The sequence below is a fragment of the Enoplosus armatus genome, chromosome 10 (assembly GCF_043641665.1).
Source record: "Enoplosus armatus isolate fEnoArm2 chromosome 10, fEnoArm2.hap1, whole genome shotgun sequence".
NCBI lineage: Eukaryota > Metazoa > Chordata > Actinopteri > Centrarchiformes > Enoplosidae > Enoplosus > Enoplosus armatus.
The window spans coordinates 14,877,160-14,896,474 of NC_092189.1; the positions used below are offsets into that span (position 1 = coordinate 14,877,160).

The following is a 19,315-nucleotide window of genomic DNA, read 5'->3' on the forward strand; positions in this document are numbered from 1 at the left end:
TGGTAATCTTATTTGCTGGTCTCTTCATGCTGATCTGTCTCTCTGGTTTTCTTTTTCCAGTTTTGTCTGTGGGAGGTTACATAGTCACATAAGCCCCTTACAGTTAATCTGGTGCCATTTTTGGCAAGTACTTTATATAGACAGTCAACATTACCCCTCAAAGGGACTGCTAACTTGTCCCAGGGCATTACAGCAGCATGGTATTACCTCCTCTTAACAACACAGTCTTGTCTCACAACCTGGCCTTGATTATGTAATATAGAGTAATTTTATGTATTTCTGTGGAGGTAGTGTTCAATATCAGCAAATCCACAGCTCTTTAAGTATCTCTGTAGTACAGATAGGGTGTCTGACTCAAGTTAAATAAAACAATGCTAATTAAATTCAAAATCCGATTTGACAGCCGGCATGGAAAATGAAAGCGAGCAGGCGGTTCTTAGAAATGGAGAACATGTTGCTGTCTCAGTGTCTGTCTCAGTATCCTCTCCAATCCACTGCTTGCATAAGCAGAACATTTGGTAAAACTGGATGGAGAAGAGAGAGGAAACAGCTCAGCGTTGGACAACAATTGCTGTTTCTGAGAATGACGAGTGTGCTAAAAGAGAAGCTATTTCTAAACAATGGGAATTTGGTAATAATGGTGAAGTTTTGTGGTTTTAGCAAATGTTATCCGCCCTTCATCAGAGATATATTTATATCTTGTTATGACGAAGAGCTTAGACAATATATATTTTTCAATTGCTTCAAACGTTCAGTGAAACCTTTCTGATTCCTTTCAATCAAATATATCATAAATACATTGCTCAGTTAAGCAGTAATCCATCCACTTTAGTTTTTCAAAACCTACAATAAAAATAAATAATAATTTGGTCTAGACTGAAATATCTCAACAACAATTGGGTGGATTGACATGAACTTTTATACAAACGTTCATGCCTTTACTTTTGGTACAGGCATCCATTGTCCCCAGAGGATTAGATCAGAAATCAGAATCAGGATGAACCGACCTCGGTGGTCCTCTGACTTTCCCTTTAGTGCCACCAGCAGGTCAATGTTTGTTTTCACTTATCCAGGGAAATATCTTAACATCTGTTAGATGGACTGGCACAAAATTGATGCTGTCTCCTACTAACTTTAGTGACCTCCCGACTTCTATCTCTAGAGCCAACACGAAGTTGACATATGTGGTTTTGAGTGAAATGTCTCAACAACTATTGGTTGGATTGCCATGAAATTTGGTACACACATTCATGTTCCCTTCAGGATGAATTGTAATTAGTTTGGTGATCCCTTAAATTTTTATCCAGTGTCCAGTGTTATGGTTTGTGACCACATATTTTCAGAGCTTATGACATTCCCATCAGCCTCAGTTGTACTTTTTGTTTAGTGCTAATTAGCAAATGTTAGCAACATAACACACTAAAATAACATGGTCACACCCTGCTAAACATTAACTGCTAAACGTCAACATGTTTTCATTGTCACTGTGAGCATGTTAGCATGTCAACTTTAGCATTTAGCCCAAAACACTGCTGTACGGCCTGAGTGGCATGATACTGTATATCTTTCATTTGAGTGCTGAAGAGAGCTCATAGCAATATTAAGAAGAACTGATTACAGATTAAGGGTTAAGTTTATATATCATGAGATTGGGACGTACTTGTGCCTATTTGTTTTATGGGGGCTGTGGTTGGTGGTCGGCACATTTCTGCTGAGTAGTGAGAGGCAGAACAGCAAATATGGGCCGAAACAGCTTCCCACAGAGTTATATGCTCCAGCTAATGGAGAAGGAGGGAAGTAGGAGGGCTGAATAATGGGCGATGTTCTAGGAGGGCAAAAATAAGAAAGTGAAGGATGATCATAACCATATGGAGGCTGCTTTTGGTTGAAAGGGAAGGAGTGAGCAAGAGAAGAAGGGACGTTTAGGGAGGGTGACAAAAGCGGAAAAAAAGTTGGGATATGAGAAAGAATGGGTAAAAGAAAGTAAATATGCCTGCTAAAGGATGAAATGTCTGACGATAAAGATGATAAAAAAAAACAAGGGAGAAACCACGTGTGTGTGTGTGTGTGTGTGTGTGTGTGTGTGTGTGTGTGTGTGTGTGTGTGTGTGTGTGTGTGTGTGTGTGTGTGTGTGTGTGTGTGTGTGTGTGTGTGTGTGTGTGTGTGTGTGTGTGTGTGTGTGTGTGTGTGTGTGTGTGTGTGTGTGTGTGTGTGTGTGTGTGTGTGTGTGTGTAAGTAAGGCTGTGTTTTCTGTTTGGAATTTGAAGAAAGAGACAGGGCAGGGGCTGAGGGAGGAAGAAGAAAAGAGACAGGAGGCGAGAGAGAGAGAGAGAGAGAGAGAAAAAGGAAGCAGTTTGCTGTTTCACACACTGGTGGTGAAGTTGAGCCCCTCGCAAGAATTCTCCTGGCTATGTCCGCCATCTGGAATGTCGAGTCACTTCCTCTGTCTGCCCTGCGCTCTAACGGGGTTGTCCTCTGCCTCCCTGCTCCCTCCCTCTGCTCTGACAGCACTCTGAAGAACCGCTGGAGACCACGCCAGTGCGGAAGGGACTCTACTGACAAGACACACACACGCCAGCACACAAACATCCAGCATGAAAGTGAGACCCCCGGAGTAGCCCATATCCAACCAGACACACTCTAAATGGAATCTGGGCCTGGAAGAAGCCAAGAAGACAACTGCAGTCATCAGCTGAACGTTTTGGAGGGTGTTCCTATTCCCTTATATGGCAACAGAGCTGGGAAATCATTTGAATTAGTCTGGTTTCTGTTGCATGCCTGTCTGGTTTTAGTGCTGACTGAGTTCCATCTGGTATGTTTCTGCCTCTGCTGTGTGCGTGTGTGAGTGTGTGGGCGCTGTGTGTGTGGCTTGATTTGTTTGTTTTGCCATTCTTGGTTCTTCTTTTCCTGTTGTTTGCATGTGGGGTTCTTGTTTTGGGACAGGAGGAGGGCTTGTGTTTGTGGTTAAGCTAGAGGCACCGTCATCGCCTCAGGGGTGGCTGCTTCATTCAGACTGTGCAGCACCTCTCGCTATTTTTCCTCTACCTCCTTCCCTCTCCCTCCCTCGTACTGCTATGATGGTCTGTGTTTGTTGGAGCAACACACCCACCTGGGTGCCGCAACTTGAAACCAAAAACTGAAACAGGGTCTCTCTACTCAAGGATATTCTCAGAAAGGTGGACTGGAGCTCCTGTTGAGGTTGTTAGAGAGGACCAACCTCACAGTCAGCTGGATGTTTCTTCTTCCTTCCTCTAATGCAACAGGATGTGTGACCCAGAAGTTACCAACAGGGACCCAGGAAGTGCTAGCTGATATACACAAGGTGTGGGGTTGTCTGTTTGGCACTTTGATCATGAAGAAGAGGATCATGGGAAAGCTCTAAACACTGAAGTACAGCACGTAACACACTCTGGCGCTGACAACTTGAGTGACAGCCCGCCAGCGTGATGCCATCTGAGCAAGTCTGACGCAGTAAACTTGCGTTAAAAACTTGTGTTATGTCAAGTTCATCGCCTCATGTGGATTATTTTTATGAACATATCTCGCAACATTGATTGCCATGGCCACGGCAGCATGGTATCATCGCGACATCAGCCGTGTACACGCAGAGGACTTGCTGGCACGCGCAGGGAGGGATGGCAGCTACCTAGTTAGAGACAGTGAGTCAGTGCCAGGAGCCTATGCATTGTGCCTGCTGTGAGTACACACACACACACACACACACACACACACACACACACACCTACACACCTACTTAGAGCACAGCCAGTGTATCTTACCTATCACAATCAAACATAATTGCCTATCCAAGGTGAGCTATTATGATACCTTTAGACGTTTTGTCCGAGCACCTGCGAGCTGACACTGTAAATGTATTTCTATGTGTACAGCTCTTGTCAGTAATGCTGTGTAGATCCCAACTTAAAAGGAAAATGCAAAAAATGCTGGGGAATGTGACTCGCTGCACTCACCAGAAATCATTTTTATAGAAGCTATTGAATGTGACTTTATGTGTTCCACCTCCTTGAAAATATTTAATGAATGATTCACTCAGGATGTCTTGAAGTAGTAAATGCTGCCCTGTGAGAGAAGAAACAGAAAGCAGTTCTACTTTATGTAAAATCATACCTAATTACTTAATCTTGTGAAACTTTTCGATTTTGGCATATAGGATTGGAAACTATTCATAAACTCAACATTTCTGCAGAATGTCCCCATCTGTAAATTGATTCAGCAGCTTCACTCCTCCTGTCACATCCATCACTTTCACCATCATCTGCCAGCAGGCAGCAAAGAATGGCTCAAAGTGCTGCTTATCCGGGCCGAGCCAACCTCACACATATACCCGCTCCAGACTAGTCAGACTGTCCTGTCCGAACACAGTGCATCTCAGCCAGTCAAACCCTGGCCCAGGACTCCCTGTTTCCCCTCTTACCCCTCTTTCTTCCCTGGGGCCCCTGGAAGAGGGCGGGAGCTCCAGCGACCGCACTACGCTGACTGCTCATCAGCCTGAGCCAGAGACATTCCTGAAAGCTGAGCCCCAGCCGCTCGCAGTGCTCCCTCTTTCCCTTCGTTCTTTTCTCAATATGTCATTCCCTCTTTTAGTTTCTTAAATTTCTCCCCACATTTGATCTGTATTTAGTCATTCTGCTATCATGGTCCCCGTTTGTATCAGTCACTACTGTATGTTACATAAACAAACTGCCGTTCATCTTTACGTGCTGCCTGAAACAAATTCCTATGAAGTGACTGATGGAGATGATGATCTAAGTGTCTCTCACACATTGTATAACTAAAACAAGCCACGTCATTAGTGATCTGTAAAACAACTGGCGCCTTGTTAAGAGGGTAACCGTGTCTTAAACTACAGCTAGACATCTGGTCCTTATTTAAACGATACATTTAAGTATATTTTCCCTTTTAATGTTTGCTCAGAAGTGTGTTGTAGTAATTTGTTAAATGAGTTATTTTTGGTTTCCAAAGGTTCCAACGTCATGTTCACACCTATCGTATTCTTCCCGATGCAGACGGCCTTCTGGCAGTTCAGGTGAGTGTTCATTGCCACATGACACTGAGTCCTCCTCCTGACAGGGAAGAGTGGAGGAAAGAGAAACACAATAGATGTGTGGAACCATGGCACAAACTGTACGCACAGAGAGAAAGACAGCCGGTCAGATGGAGTTAGAGGGATCAAACAATGGTTTGTTATTGCCTGAGTAAGGGGAACAGGAACATGTTTGTGTATCCTCTCTGTACAGGCTCTGTTACGACTGCAGTAGCCTTGTTTGAATGGCATCTCTGCCATGTGGCTGCATGCTTGTAGCATAAGCTCAGCAGCACAGAGGAGAAATTGTTTTTATGTCTCAGAGATTCCTACTCAACCCACACACTAGGTCATTGACCAATGGGTGTGCTTATTTGTTATATGCAAGTATGGGGGTGTTGGTATTAGACATAATGAGTCTCTTGGATGTGGCAGAGTTTAAGCCAGTAATGGTATGTGTCTTGTTTTTGATACTCTGAGCAGGGGGCCATTTAGTCAGCAAATGACCTAATTATTAGGTGATAAAAACACACACACAAGCACAAAGTTTGCAACCACACAAGCACACACACTCACAGTGGGTGAGGGAAAGCGAGAGAGCGAGAGAAATAAACATTTTCAGGGCCTAAACCGCAAATCAACGGTGGCTTTTTTTTTTTAACTATGTCTGCATATTAAAATCCAATAACCAGTTTAATAATGATTGTCTGGCAGTGGTTTTCAAGCCGTTTGACTTGGAAGCATTCTCTGCTTTCAAATGAAGACCTTAAATGGTTGCTATTTCAGTTGTTTTTCCACTGCCATCAGTATAAACCTCCAGTACGTATTTTCCCTCACTGGATTTGCTCCACTAACTCACAAGTCGCATGCTTGCCTTTTTGTTTTTCCAAGATGGCCCTGGAGATATTTTGGGGCCCATTTTGTCTCTCACTGTCTCTTATTCCTTGTCATTTCTTTTTAATTGCTTTTCAAGACTTCGTTGTGGTACAAAAAAATACTATTTGAAGAGTTTCTGGCAAAACGGACAGGTAGCTCGAGCCAAAAAAAAAAAAAAAACCCGGTTTGTTTCACCACAAAATGAAAATAAAAACTTCTAAAAAGAGGGCACAGGAAAAGAGCTTGCTCGGTATTGTGGTCTGACGTGCACCATGCTGATTTTGTGCATGTGACCGGTAGCATTGTGAGTGTGTATGCACAGCACCTGTGCACAGCATGTGTATTTATCTAATCTTCATTTTTGCCTGTACTGCTTTGAGTGCCACTGAAGTGTAAAGTTTTGAGAGTCGGCTCGCTTGTGCTTGTGGCTTAAATGTGTGAACGTATGCATGGTAAAACGTCCTTGCCATGTTTTTTTGGGGGGCTTTTTACACTGACTGGCAATGTTGAACCCCAGTGAATCATGACAACCAACTGCTGCTGCAGCCAGGAAGTAGCTGTCAGTGATGTCACCTCTCCTGTTTGGTGTAGGCCAGAGCTTTCTAAATCCCCCCCGGGACACTTTATCACAGCAAATCATCTGTATGTGCCTTTTTCTGTCATGCAAATTTCAGAAGGGGCGTTGTGGAAACATTCACTAACAACCACATAAAGTATACAAGTTGGAATTGGGCAGTTATTTCACTTTGTGTTCAATTTAATCCATATAATACAAGATTTAGACATGAACTTGCAGCATAATAGGTCTTTCCGGGGTATTTGCAAAGACCTTATGTGAAAGAGGTTTGTTTTATAAAAGAAAACTGAGAACAAAGAAGGTGGTGAAGTTGCAATTAAATAGAACTTAGAGAGGCCTTGACACCAACGTCTCATCTGAACACACATAATCTCATAGCTACGTATTTGTCATTCATATTTTTTCGCCTTGTATTACTCAAAGCAAGGTTATCAAAAGAAGCAGAAGATAAATTAATTGATTTAAACTGCTATGTATAAATTCAAAAATATGTTACTGAATGTTTCTCAGTGTGTTGCGTGCTTGTATAGTATATGTCTCACCATCTACAGTACTTTTGTTTACAGTTTCTGTGGTCTTTCCAGGTCATGTGTACAGCAATGACAGACTGTTAGCACGCATACATGTTCATGCGTTTTACACAGTACATATGCTCAATGGTATCTGTCGCATGTGTCTCACAGACAACACAGGGGGTGCAGGTAAACTGCTTCCGGACACTGGAGGACCTGGTGTTGGGGTACCAGCATCCCCACAAGGGCCTGGTCACTCCTCTGCTCTACGCTGTTCCCCGTGATACAGACACTGGGGATGAGAGCTCAGGTGGGCCCTCTAGCTGTTATCACAACAAATCACCCAATGGTTAAATGCATGTACAAATATGGTACACTATACCATGCATACATGATAAAATAATACATGCCTAAAAATAGTTTTAAAGACTCCAAGGTCCTTTTTTTCAGGCCTGCAATGTTTGTTGGTAACTGTTAATGTTTCATTGTATGTTTCATGTATGCACAGATGATGAGAGGCCACCTCAAGGTCCAGCCTCTGTCAGCACAGTGCCTTTCACGGGACAACCAGCAAAACCACCCCCTAATGCCCTGTTCCTGGATAAGTTGCAGGAGCTGAACACATCCAGGTACGATTTATTTAGCATAAATGCAAAACAGTTTTCAGTTGCTAAAACTCCTTGCACGGTGTCTATTCTGCATGTATAGCTTTTCTTAACATATGTTTGTTTGAGATCTGCTTATTCTGGGACAATATCAGATTTGTGGCGTAACAACATCAGCCATCTGTTCACATCCAATCAACATTTTCTGATCTATATATGCACCTGTTGGCAATCAAGCATAGAGAGAGCAACATGTGAAACACTGTTTGCTCTTTTTGAGATTTTTTTCTACGGCCTATTAATAAACCGTGTCGATATAATCTCTGCTGTGTGCTGAACTGTTGCTCTTGGTTTACTATAGAGCAGAGATAAGAACAGAAGTGACTTGCACAGCTTATAAAATATTACTGTCTGAGTTCTGCCTGTTTTATCTCGTTTACAGTACTGCGGGTGAGGTGATTGGTCTACTCAATGACTACCTCTTCAGTGAGCTGCCTCTGGACATTGAGAATGTGCATAAAGGGGCAACAACTCTATGCCACCTCAAGCGTACTCTGGGTACTGCCTGCCAAGGCCTAAACAGGTCTGTTATGATGCAGCATATTTTTATTTTTTACTAAATATATGCAGCAGCTGTTCTGCTAAAATGTATGTAAATAGATGTATGGTCATTGAACAAAATGTGTGTATTGATCTGATCTCTGCAGTGAGATTGATCTGACTCTCTCAAGTCTGGAAACCCTGGCCAAGGTCTTCGACCATCCTAGCTGCTCTCTAACACACACCAAGGCACAGGTACAAACAAACTAACTGCAATCTAAAATAGCAACCCAGACCTGTAGGGGATAAAGCTGCATTCTTAAACATCCTTGTACATCAACTCATTGCACCTTTCATCTTGTATTTTTGGATCAAGGGCCCAGACATGGAGATAGACAGCCTGTTGTTCAAGATTTCAGCTTTGGTCAGCCTCCTTTCTTCACTGGAGAAAAAGGTATTTTTATGTTGAGCAAAACTGCTGCTGAGACGTTGAGAAACTCAAACAAATTACACACGTTTTCTTGATAATGGCATGATTCATGAGATATAATTTATAATTAATCATTTCTAGCAATTGCTTTCAGGTCATATGGTCAAGGACAACAAACAAAACAATGTTGTGTTAAAGATTAAAGCCAATAATTGTGCTTAGGAGAGAGTTTAATTATTGAACAAAACAGCTGGTAGTTTTCCATTTCTTCAGTACTACTGATACATTTCTATCATGGCATTGATAAATTCCATAGTTCTTACAGTCTTGTAACTTTTCTTGGCAGTGGTCAGTTATTGAGTGATGATGAGGTTTTCACAATGACAGATGAAAACAAACCTACTAGTGTTGTCCATCACAAACAAGATTGAAATATAACACTGAAAAATTCTCTGCCTGTAAAGGTATTAAAAGCATTACAAGATGCAGTGACCAATCACAATCTGGCAGTGCAGCCTAACCCACCCCCCCCTGAACCGACACCCGCCAATGTAACACCTGTCAAGAACCATGCCAGACAGCTGCCAGTCCACTCCTTTCAGGTACATCAGGCTGAAAAAGCCACTTCATGTTACAACCAACAAAATTCTGTAAATGGCCTGTTATTCAGTTACATTATGTATTTCAAACAAATATAACATGAAATAAGACAAATCATACAACTGATCTCTGACTATGTAAACAGTTGTTTTCTTGTGCGTGTCCAGGTGAAGATGGTGAGGTACGGCAGACAGACAGTTTCTGTGGATGTGGACTCAGGAGTGCTGCTCTTTGACAGGAAGGCTGGTTCATTTGGTATAGAGAGGGTCTCGCATGACAGAAGTAAGAAAATATTTACTTTTTAGTGCCTATAGCATTTATTTTACTTGCAAATATATTGTACATTTGTCTGCTGGCATGTTTCAGTTCTTCAGATTGTCAAGTTCCAGAGCAGTCCAGCCAAGGTCCGCATGGTGGTCGACAGCCACCACAACACACCACGGGAGATGACGTTTGAGAGTGCACGGGTAAGGCAAGATAATAGGTTTTATTATTAACTGAAATCCAGTCTCCTTTCCCATAATTCACTAAGTTACTCTCGTCTCTTTCAGAAACGTGATGCCTTCTGCCAACTCCTCCAGCTGATGAAAGCCAGGCACTCTCACCTGAGTGAACCGGACGTGGTCTCTGTGTTTGTTGGCACCTGGAATATGGGTAACCATAAATGTGATGAAGTCTCTTTCACTAATGTGCTGAATTAGAGGGAGAAGGTTTTTTAAAATTTTATTAGTAATTGTGTTGTTTTGTGTCCACAGGTGGTTCCCCTCCTCCTCGCAGCCTGCAGTCGTGGGTGACCTGCTGCGGTTTGGGACACACCCCTGATGAGTCGACCGCCCTGCTCCCTCATGACATCTATGCCTTGGGGACTCAGGAAAACCCTCAGGGGGAGAGAGAATGGACTGAACATATCAAAGCAACTCTTCGCAGCTATACTCACATTGACTTCAAACAAGTAATTCCCCCTTTTTCTGATTGAATAACTTAATAAGATGCATTACCCATAAAGCTACCATATTTCACAAATTTACATGCCCAGAATAGTTAAAGGGGAACTCCACCGATTTTACGCATTTTACACACAAGTCTGTTTACAAGTCTTGGGGAGTGCCACAGCATTCGTGCTAAATAAGTGGACTTTGTCTTCATAGAGCAGTAGAACGGTAAAACATTAGGCTACATTTTAGAACAATGTATAACATTATTTGTGTATATTTTAACAGATAACTATATAAAGCATGCAGCTTTAAGTCTGCTCTGTAATGGTGGGGTCAACGCTGACATTTAAATCTTACAAAGCTGGTGTTTTAATGTCATTTAAATCAGTGCTTTGTTAATTTTATATTATTATACATGTGAAAAGATGAAAACACTTTCTCATCCACCCTCATTTAAAACTGTGAAATATTACATTTGATAGTATACATTAAGTGTGAAGGAACACATAGTTTTCACTTTCACGCTTCAGCATCTCAGATTAGAGGAAAGGAATGTGGGAGTTTCTGATATTTTGTCGTCAGCATTCTTGTGGGAATGTATCTGAATAATCATCTCAACAACAGATTATAGTCTTGATGTGAGATTTTGTTTTTACAAAGATGAGATCTGAAATGAGATCTCTTGCTGTGCAACTGCTCTGTTTCAGTGGCTGTTTTGACTGAACGTCAAATCAAACGAGATATCTGTAATTTTGTGTTGTGGAAACTATTTTTTTCATCTATTGTAATGCTGAGCCTTGTCCTGCAGGTGGCAGTACAGTCCCTCTGGAATATGAGGCTGGCTGTGTTTGTAAAGCCGGAGCACGAGAGTCGCATCAGCCATGTGAACACAGCCAGTGTGAGGACAGGCTTGGGGAACACTTTGGGTAAGCTTCCTTGCATGATTTCACCCTCGCAAAAACATACAAAGCAAATAACATGGCCAGCCAGAAATATCAATGCAAACAAGAACAAAATGTGTTTTTATTAACCTGGAGGTTTGAGGTTGAGTGTTTCTGTTGTTTCAGGAAACAAGGGGGCTGTTGGTGTCTCCCTCCTCTTCAACGGAACATCTTTTGGGTTTGTTAACTGCCACCTGACCTCTGGCAGTGACAAAGTCCTGAGGTACATTATGTGTAAGACCAAGTGTGTGTGCCTCTGTTTCATTCCTACATAGTATTAAAAAGATTTATGATGATTGTCTCTTGTAATGTACATCATGTTCAGGAGGAACCAGAACTTTGTGGACATCCTCAGACTGCTCTCTCTGGGTGAGAGACAGCTCGGTGCCTTTGACATCAGCCTTCGCTTCGCCCATCTCTTCTGGTGCGGAGACCTCAACTACAGACTTGACTTGGATGTACAGGTCAGACCGACAGTTATTATTTCTTTTTTTTTACATTGCGTTCTGATTTAGTTCCTTTGAAGACTGGCCTGATAGTACATGTGGCATAATAGTCCATTGCGAAAACCCAGATATTGATGTTACTGCTTCTTTGTGGTCCTCACTGACTCCAGGACATCCTGAAACATGTATCTAAGAGAGAGTTTGAGGAGCTCATGTGTGCAGACCAGCTGACCCGAGAGAGACACAAGAGGAAGGCCTTTCTCAATTTCAGTGAGTTTCAGTTTGCTATTGGCCTTTGTTCTGTATTGAAAGCTACAAATACTATATCAGGCAGTTATTGATTTCTTTTCACTTTACTGCTATTTTGCCATTACCAAATAAATTATAAATAAATAAATAAGATTAATTATGATTTGGTTCTACATTTGCTTACCTCACTCTGTACTATTTCTCTGTTTATCACGGTTAAGAGGAAGAGAAGATCGCATTTCCACCCACCTATCGGTATGAACGGGGCTCGAGAGACTGCTACTTATGGCAGAAGTACAAGACTTCAGGAGTGAGTCACTTTTTGTCACACAAAAGCACCTCAGGAAAAACAGGATGAAGTGTCCAGGACAGAGGATGCATGCCCACAATTAAAACAATATCTGCACCTCTGAGTAGCTGCTAAAAAATGTTAGGCCACGTAAAAAAGAAATACTTTGATAACGTCATCAAGGTTTTTAGCCAAGCTAGTGGCATGGCTCTAGTGGCGTCTGTTGGTCGGTCTGCCACTTTGACCCAGACTGAAATCTTTAACAGCTACTGGATGGGTTGCCATGAAATTTGGTACAAACATTCATGGTGCCCAGAGGATGAATCCTACTGACTGACGGGGATGGCCTGACTTTCCTTCTAGCGCCACTAATACATCAAATTTTGGACTTGTCCTGTGAAATATCTCAACATCTATGTGATGGATTATCATGAGATTTGGTACAGACATTCATGGTTCCCAGATAATGTATCCTAAAGACTTTGAAGATCTAAGTACTTCCTCACAGAGCCGCTATGACTGTAGACTTGTTGCCCGTGTGTGCTCTTAAGATTAAATGTGAGCCATCATTAATTGTTTTAATATATTTCACATAAAGGTAAACTCTCAGTCTTATTCTGTGATTTAGTAATTTTCTGTAGGACCTTTTCCGGTCTGGTGTTGTCATACTTTCAGCCTGTAGGTTTGTTGTATTTTAGACTCTGATGCTAAATATACAATACATACTATACCAGCAAAGTACAACAACAAATAAAATACCCTTGAAACATTCTAAGAATACAGACTCACTTCTTAAAGTATTTTTATGTGTAACCTAAGTCTATTTAAGGGGTCTGTAGGGATAGTTGACAGCAGCTGCCATGGCCGCTAAAAATAGGAAGTTAAGAATTAACTCACAGCCTAAAAAAGCAACGTCTGGCATAACGGGAATGAAGGCACCCTTCACTTCGTAACGTTTATATATCTGGCAATTTCATTTGTAGACAGACAAACATACAATACGTTGTTGATTTATGCCTAAATCTGTTTCTGTAGGTGCGAGTCAATGTCCCATCATGGTGTGATAGGATTCTGTGGAAGTCCTACCCAGAGACGCACATCATCTGCACTGCGTACGGTAAGATCTGGAGATTAAAAACAAAATCAATTCCAAAAAGCTTTAAGTTGAAAATGAAACAGCCAAATAAGGCATAAACAAAATGTATAAGAGCAGCAAAGACAGGGCAGTGCTTAAGTCTCGACACAGCCAAATGTTTTGATGCAGCATTCTCAAATTAGACATCTGAGGTCTTTTTTTTTTGTCATGTGTACTATTGTAAAATGAGAGCAACCAACCAAACGAATAACGGTCAACCCCTATATCCTGGTCTGTGGTCCATAAAGAAACCGAGTCATTTCCTCTCATTCATCCTGAGCTTCTGTTTCTGACTAACCTCAGCTATCAAAACATAACAAACACTGGGTAGTAGCAAAACTACTATTTTGTCTCCTAAATCACTCTTGTCACTTCTTGTGAAATATCGCTGACAGCTCATCTGCCTTACAATCATTTTAGCTACAGCACATTTGAGATAATTTCGTGTTGTTATTGCAATTATGATAATAATAAAGTCATACTATGGATTTGTCTCTCACCAGGTTGCACAGATGACATCTTCACAAGTGATCACTCGCCTGTTTTTGCCACCTTCCAAGTGGGAGTCACATCACAGTTCAGCTCCAAAACAGGTGCCGTCATTGTTGTGGCCCTTTGGACACAAACAGATATGATAATATGACTGAATGCCTTCATTAGGTGAACCGTATTGTTATGCGTTTGTCTGGCACAGATCTAAATTCAAGCATGGAGAGGGCCTGGATAGAGCTTGAAGGCATCGAGGCCATTGTGAAGACCGCAAGCAAGGCAAAGTTCTTCATCGAATTTCATTCATCTTGCCTTGAAGGTATGGTGTCGTGTCAAAAAGGCATTTTATTTGAAACAATATGCAGTGCAGTGGAAAAAAATAATTCATGTCTTTCTTTGCAGAGACACGACGCTCGAGTGAGAATGACTCGCAGAGCTGTGATGTTCCCGGGTTTCTCAAACTGGGCTGGTCCTTCAAACAACTGCCAAAGGTCAGAGGCTCAGTCCACTTGGAAATGGCTGAAAATGTTGTTTGTTTTCGAAGTCAAGTTGTTAACCTGTGATTTGTTTGTATGTCATAGCTTCTTCCAATCATGTCTGACATGGAGTATCTTCAGGATCAGCACCTGCTGTTGTCGGTCAAGTCATGTGATGGGTTTGAGTCATACGGTTGGTCACAGGGCAAATTCATTTTGTCTAATTAACTACTCCATTCATAACGTCCCTCTAGGTTGGTTACTCTGCTATAGGGTGACAGTGAAGTGACAGTTTATCCACGAACACAAAATTATTTATTTTCATTTTTTGTTTTAACCCTCACCACGAGTGCTATCTACTAATCCAGATAGTTTTATTATGTTTTGATTTGGTTTGCAGATTTCAGATTTTTGAGCTTGAAATCCAAAAATTAATATGAAAATCTCTTTGGAAATACACATTACAATATTTGTGCAGTTTCATTGACAACTGTTTTCTACTGAGATACGCTTGCCGCATTTTCATCTCTATGCAAAAAGAAAAAAATGTAAATATTACTGTATTTTGAGGCACTGAATTCAATGATTTTAAATATAAATTCTTCTAAGTGCTCCAAATCATGTGATGAACCTCTAATGTAGTTGAACTATAATCAGTATGTCTAAAACTAAGGAAACTGTGTCAAAGCTGAAACGATTGGGATGGACAGGTTGTATTTCAGGGTGAAATGTCTCATGGATCTAATGAATAATCTTTTAAAATCTTTTTTTATAGGTGAGTGCTGTGTGGCTCTGCGCTCACTCACTGGGGCGTCGGAGCAGTTTGAGACATTTGTGAGTCACCGAGGCGAAGAGATGGGCTCCATTAGAGGACGGGTCAGGATCCATGTGCCCAAGGACAGACGAGGAACGCGGGAGAAGATCTACGGTGGGTCAGGTGGAACTGGTCCTTTCCTACCCTCTGCCTTGCTTGCACTATCACTTCCCACTAAACTTTCATCTCCACCTTCACTGCGTTCTTTGACTCTCCTGTCAGTCTCACGTTGCTTCCTCTATTTCGTTCCTCAATGATCCCTGGCTTGGCTTTACACTTGCTGGTATCTATCGACCGCTTCCTCTTTTGGCTCCTGATTGACTGACCCTGAGCAGATGCATCCTGAAATTGAAACAGGACAGATGAGTATTATGTCGCGAGGTCAGGCACTACAACAACACACACAAACACCAATACGCTGTGTGATTGCAAAACTGACATAGCCTTTGGCCCGCACGCACCACAAAAACTTTGAAGAAGTCATTACGAAACTTGCTGTTCATTTCCTGTCATTTTGACTTTTTCAGAGTGGTTCTATTTTGAGAAAGATTATAAAGGTCCCGGGATGGGACACATGTCTCCTGCATCTACACGGGTCCCAGTAAACAGGTGAGGACCTCTTCATGTTTCTGAGCATCAGTGTAAAGCAGAAGAAGGGAACTCTAGAGGTCTTTGAAAAACGTACCCAATTCTCAGCAGTATCACTGACAAGTCACATAGCCTCTTTTCCAGGAGTAATATTTTATTTTGGAGGTTTACAAATCCTATTGAGCTTGTGAGCACATTTTACCCGCTATGTTTTTCCACATAAACAAGCTCGAGGTTGGATTCACTTTTCGCTGCATCGAAATGGAGGATAAATATGTTGCTGCATGGTAATTTGATAGCTTTAAAATCCTGTCTCATAGTTTTATAAACTGCTGTGTAGAGTTTTGACGTCTGATAGACTCAAACTGGTTTCCCTAGATTGTGTTTCACCTTTTCACCAGTACCTGTAGCAACATGCCCACATCAACGCAGCCTCTTGTGTGTGTTTTTTTTTTTTAGCACAGTGCCACTTTTGGTCCGAACACCTACAATGTTTGACTTACATGTTCGTTGCAGGTCCTCGGCAGCTCCTCCCAAACTCACTCCGAGCAGCTACACCAATCCTGCCTACTTCATCTTTGAAGGTGTGTCAGTGGCGCGCAGGGTGGAGGAGGCTCTCCCCCCGCGAAGGGACCCTCAGGTGATCTGGTCTGGAAATGAGGCCTTGCAGCTTCCAAAACTCTCAGGGCGTCAGGGCTTTGACAGAAGACCCTGTCGCAGATCAGACTTTACAGAGATTGAAATTCCAGCCGTCCTACCCCAGTACACTCCACCCAATGACCTTCACACACCCCAAACCAACTCCTCCTATCAGCTTTTTCCGGCCAAAACCCCATCTCCCGTACCTCCACCCTCAAGTAATGCCATGTCACAGTACGAGGAACAGACTTCACAACCCAGAGACAAATACCAAGGTAAGAATATTATCAAAGACTCCATACTGCCTGAGAAGAACCTGAGGAACTTGTATATGAATCACTCAGCAATTATCAGGGAAAAAGCCAGAAGGGATCAACATCAGCTTCTCCCAGAAAGGACCAATCCTATCCGGGAAGCCAAGGTGCCGTCACCTTTCCCCTATGTCCCCACTAATGTAGCACACTGTCAGGCCTCCTGGATGGTGGATCAGCAGCTGCCTGGACCCACAGGAGACAACTCCCTCACTGCTTTGCAAATTGCCAAGTCCCTCAGCGAAGTTGACTTCTTCCCCACAGAGCAGAGAGGCCCGTCCATACCCAACCACAGGCCATGTTATAGAAATGGCCCTTCCATACATGGAGATAGAGGCTACAGCTGGGAGAAAGAGGTAGGACACTGCTCTCAAAGACAGCTTTTAAAAGACATGACTGCTGGTTCTCTGTAAAATGTATTCTGTCTGCTTCATCTCAATGCAGGTGTCTGTCCTCCAAGGTGCACCAGAGACCGTGCAGGAGCTTCTCAGTACTCTGGGTCTTCAGAAATACACCCTGGGACTCAGCCTCAATGGCTGGGATGATTTGGATTACTTCAGGTAGAATGATTTTGGATAACATCTTCCACAAGCTGTACTTAGGGAGGCTCAACACTGCGAGCCAGAAAAAAGGGTTGGACAAAGGTGAGGGAGGAGTTTGGACAACCACCAGTGAGATACCAATACCAAAACCGCAAATGCCCCCAAACACGCCCCTCTTTTGGCATCTAAATAAATGATTTTAAATCAAAACTAAGACACAAATTAGACTATGTATGTACTAGACTATCGACTATGTATTTCAAGTTAGAGTCACATCTAATACAGTTTGAGCTGTCTTGAAGCCAACATGTAGCAGCCCATTAACAGGGGTGACATGATGGTCGTTGCTAGGATATTTATAGAGCACCTTAATGCCATCTCTATTATTTGCAGTGTTAGTTGCAACATGGAAACTATCACCACCAAAACCCAGCGTCACTTTTCCACCACTGACCTTTTTTTTCAAATACATTGGTTTCTGCTTCACTCTGTGGTAAATTAAAACAACAGAATCCACAAACCAAAAAGCACACATGATATGAGTAACATCATCTCTATTATTTGAGTCATATTTTATTCCATTCTTTATGTGAGCAAGATATATTTGTTTGTAGATCCTCAGAGTTTGTAGCCTCTGTGTTCACAAGACAGTTTCAATAATCACTTGTAGGCCTGATCAAATTACTAACGTGCATGTGACAGTCATGCTCATCTTCTGAGTGCAGGAACATGACCGTCAGGTTAGCAGTTAGAACCTCAGTCAGGGAAAAAATTAATCCAGTCATGATAGAAAGATGTTGGCACCATGTGTAACTACAAAGATCCGCCTGGCTGTTTATAAACTTTACAAACCAAGTAGATATTACTATTTAGTCAAGTATGATTCAGTGCCATTTCTCCTCTCTGCAGTAGTATCACTGAGGAGGATCTACGCGCTGCCGGAGTGACGAACCCTTCCCACCGACGCAGGATCCTCGAGAACCTGCCCAGGAACTGGAACTGACGTGCAGAGATGAAAAACATTGATGGTACGAATCCTTGTAGTCTGCTCAATTAGAACTGGAAGAAGCGTTCGAACCGAGATCTGAAAGGAGGGACAGACTGATTGGACATCAGCTGGACTTTACCACAACCCTGCCGTCTTTTCATGTACTCGATCAATACTGTAACAATAGTTTGTCTGTGTCAACACGGCAAATGGAACATAGCGCAGGAAGTACTCGTCGCACAGTCTGCTTTATTCATCCATCCGTCTTGACAGATAATGGAAGAGGTAGGTGATATGAATGAAAAACCTTGATGTGTATCTCCAGTTACTGACACTTGTACAAATATTGATAATGGTATCAAGGTCCCATTGATTGTGTTTTTATATGAATTTTAAATGCCTATAAAAATACAGTCCTTCACTTTCCAGTGTTCACTCAAGACCAGTGTTTACCGTTCACCTTCATCCCTTCTACTGTGTGCTTTCCATTACTCTGCTATTATTGAGCCTGGATCTGAGCTTGTAAAAGCCCTCTATTAAACCTATGGAGCATAAAATCCATAGCTGTACAGATCTACTGGAACATTGTCTGTAAAGTTGGTACAGAAGGACCTACCATATCTCATTTTTTGTTTACTGTCTCATACTGTTGCTATCATGTCACTTAATCAGTACCTATGTCCACTGTGCATGTTTTATGCAGCCTTTTATAAAGTAAAGTGCATAAAGCAACTCTTGACCGTCACTAAGCAATCACAAGTGTTACTTCATGCTGTCGAGCAGCGGTGGAAACAGAGAAAGTCACATCATCACACTATGCTGCTTGTGTGGCAACATAAGTCACTACTAAGAGTAGAGAGTTTGTAAAACCAGAGATACAACCATATTTATTTTACACAAAAAACACAATTCATGGGGCAACTCTCTGCCACTTCAAGAGAAGCATCAAGTGTTGTGGCAGTCATGCAGTTACCAACACACTGTGTGTTAGCAGCTTCATTTTCATTTTTAAGTTATAGGAAGTGTACGTCTTTCTCTTAAGGCAGCGTCTGATTTCTATTTCTCTGTGGTTGTTACACAATTGGTGTTTTACATTTTTGTTGACGTTACTGTTGAGTACTGAGGTTTTACTTGAAAAGTGATACGTAGAGAATATTTCCTAAGAACTAATGCTTTTCCTGTGTTTAAACAACTTACATCAGTTATATTTGTGAATACAGGATGAGTGACATGATGGCCAACTCCATGAACAAACATGTGGAAGTTGTGTTTGTCAGCTCCGTTAAATG

The 19,315-nt window shown here is 42.0% G+C and overlaps 1 protein-coding gene across 1 annotated transcript; it reads left to right on the top strand.

The window, feature by feature from the left end:
- Window positions 1-3,559: 3,559 nt before the first annotated feature.
- inppl1b (inositol polyphosphate phosphatase-like 1b) lies at window positions 3,560-18,738 on the top strand. The gene is made up of 27 exons (XM_070913063.1): window positions 3,560-3,696; window positions 4,984-5,047; window positions 7,181-7,319; window positions 7,518-7,638; window positions 8,057-8,197; window positions 8,322-8,409; window positions 8,531-8,608; window positions 9,049-9,186; window positions 9,352-9,466; window positions 9,551-9,651; window positions 9,736-9,838; window positions 9,940-10,136; window positions 10,928-11,045; window positions 11,187-11,283; window positions 11,386-11,524; window positions 11,677-11,776; window positions 11,977-12,065; window positions 13,080-13,161; window positions 13,683-13,772; window positions 13,874-13,987; window positions 14,071-14,159; window positions 14,250-14,337; window positions 14,920-15,072; window positions 15,486-15,567; window positions 16,063-16,852; window positions 16,941-17,056; window positions 17,948-18,738. Exons 1-27 carry the CDS (start codon window positions 3,560-3,562, stop codon window positions 18,039-18,041), a joined length of 3,663 nt encoding a protein of 1,220 aa, XP_070769164.1. The 3' UTR covers window positions 18,042-18,738.
- The last annotated feature ends 577 nt before the right edge of the window (window positions 18,739-19,315 follow it).

Bases quoted from the DNA above. Each gene is read 5' to 3' on its own strand.
- inppl1b (XM_070913063.1), top strand. From the start codon at position 3,560: ATGGCCACGGCAGCATGGTATCATCGCGACATCAGCCGTGTACACGCA. The intron at 12,066-13,079 runs GTGAGTCACTTT...CTGTTTCTGTAG, and splicing joins AGAAGTACAAGACTTCAGGA to GTGCGAGTCAATGTCCCATC. The intron at 13,162-13,682 runs GTAAGATCTGGA...GTCTCTCACCAG, and splicing joins CATCATCTGCACTGCGTACG to GTTGCACAGATGACATCTTC.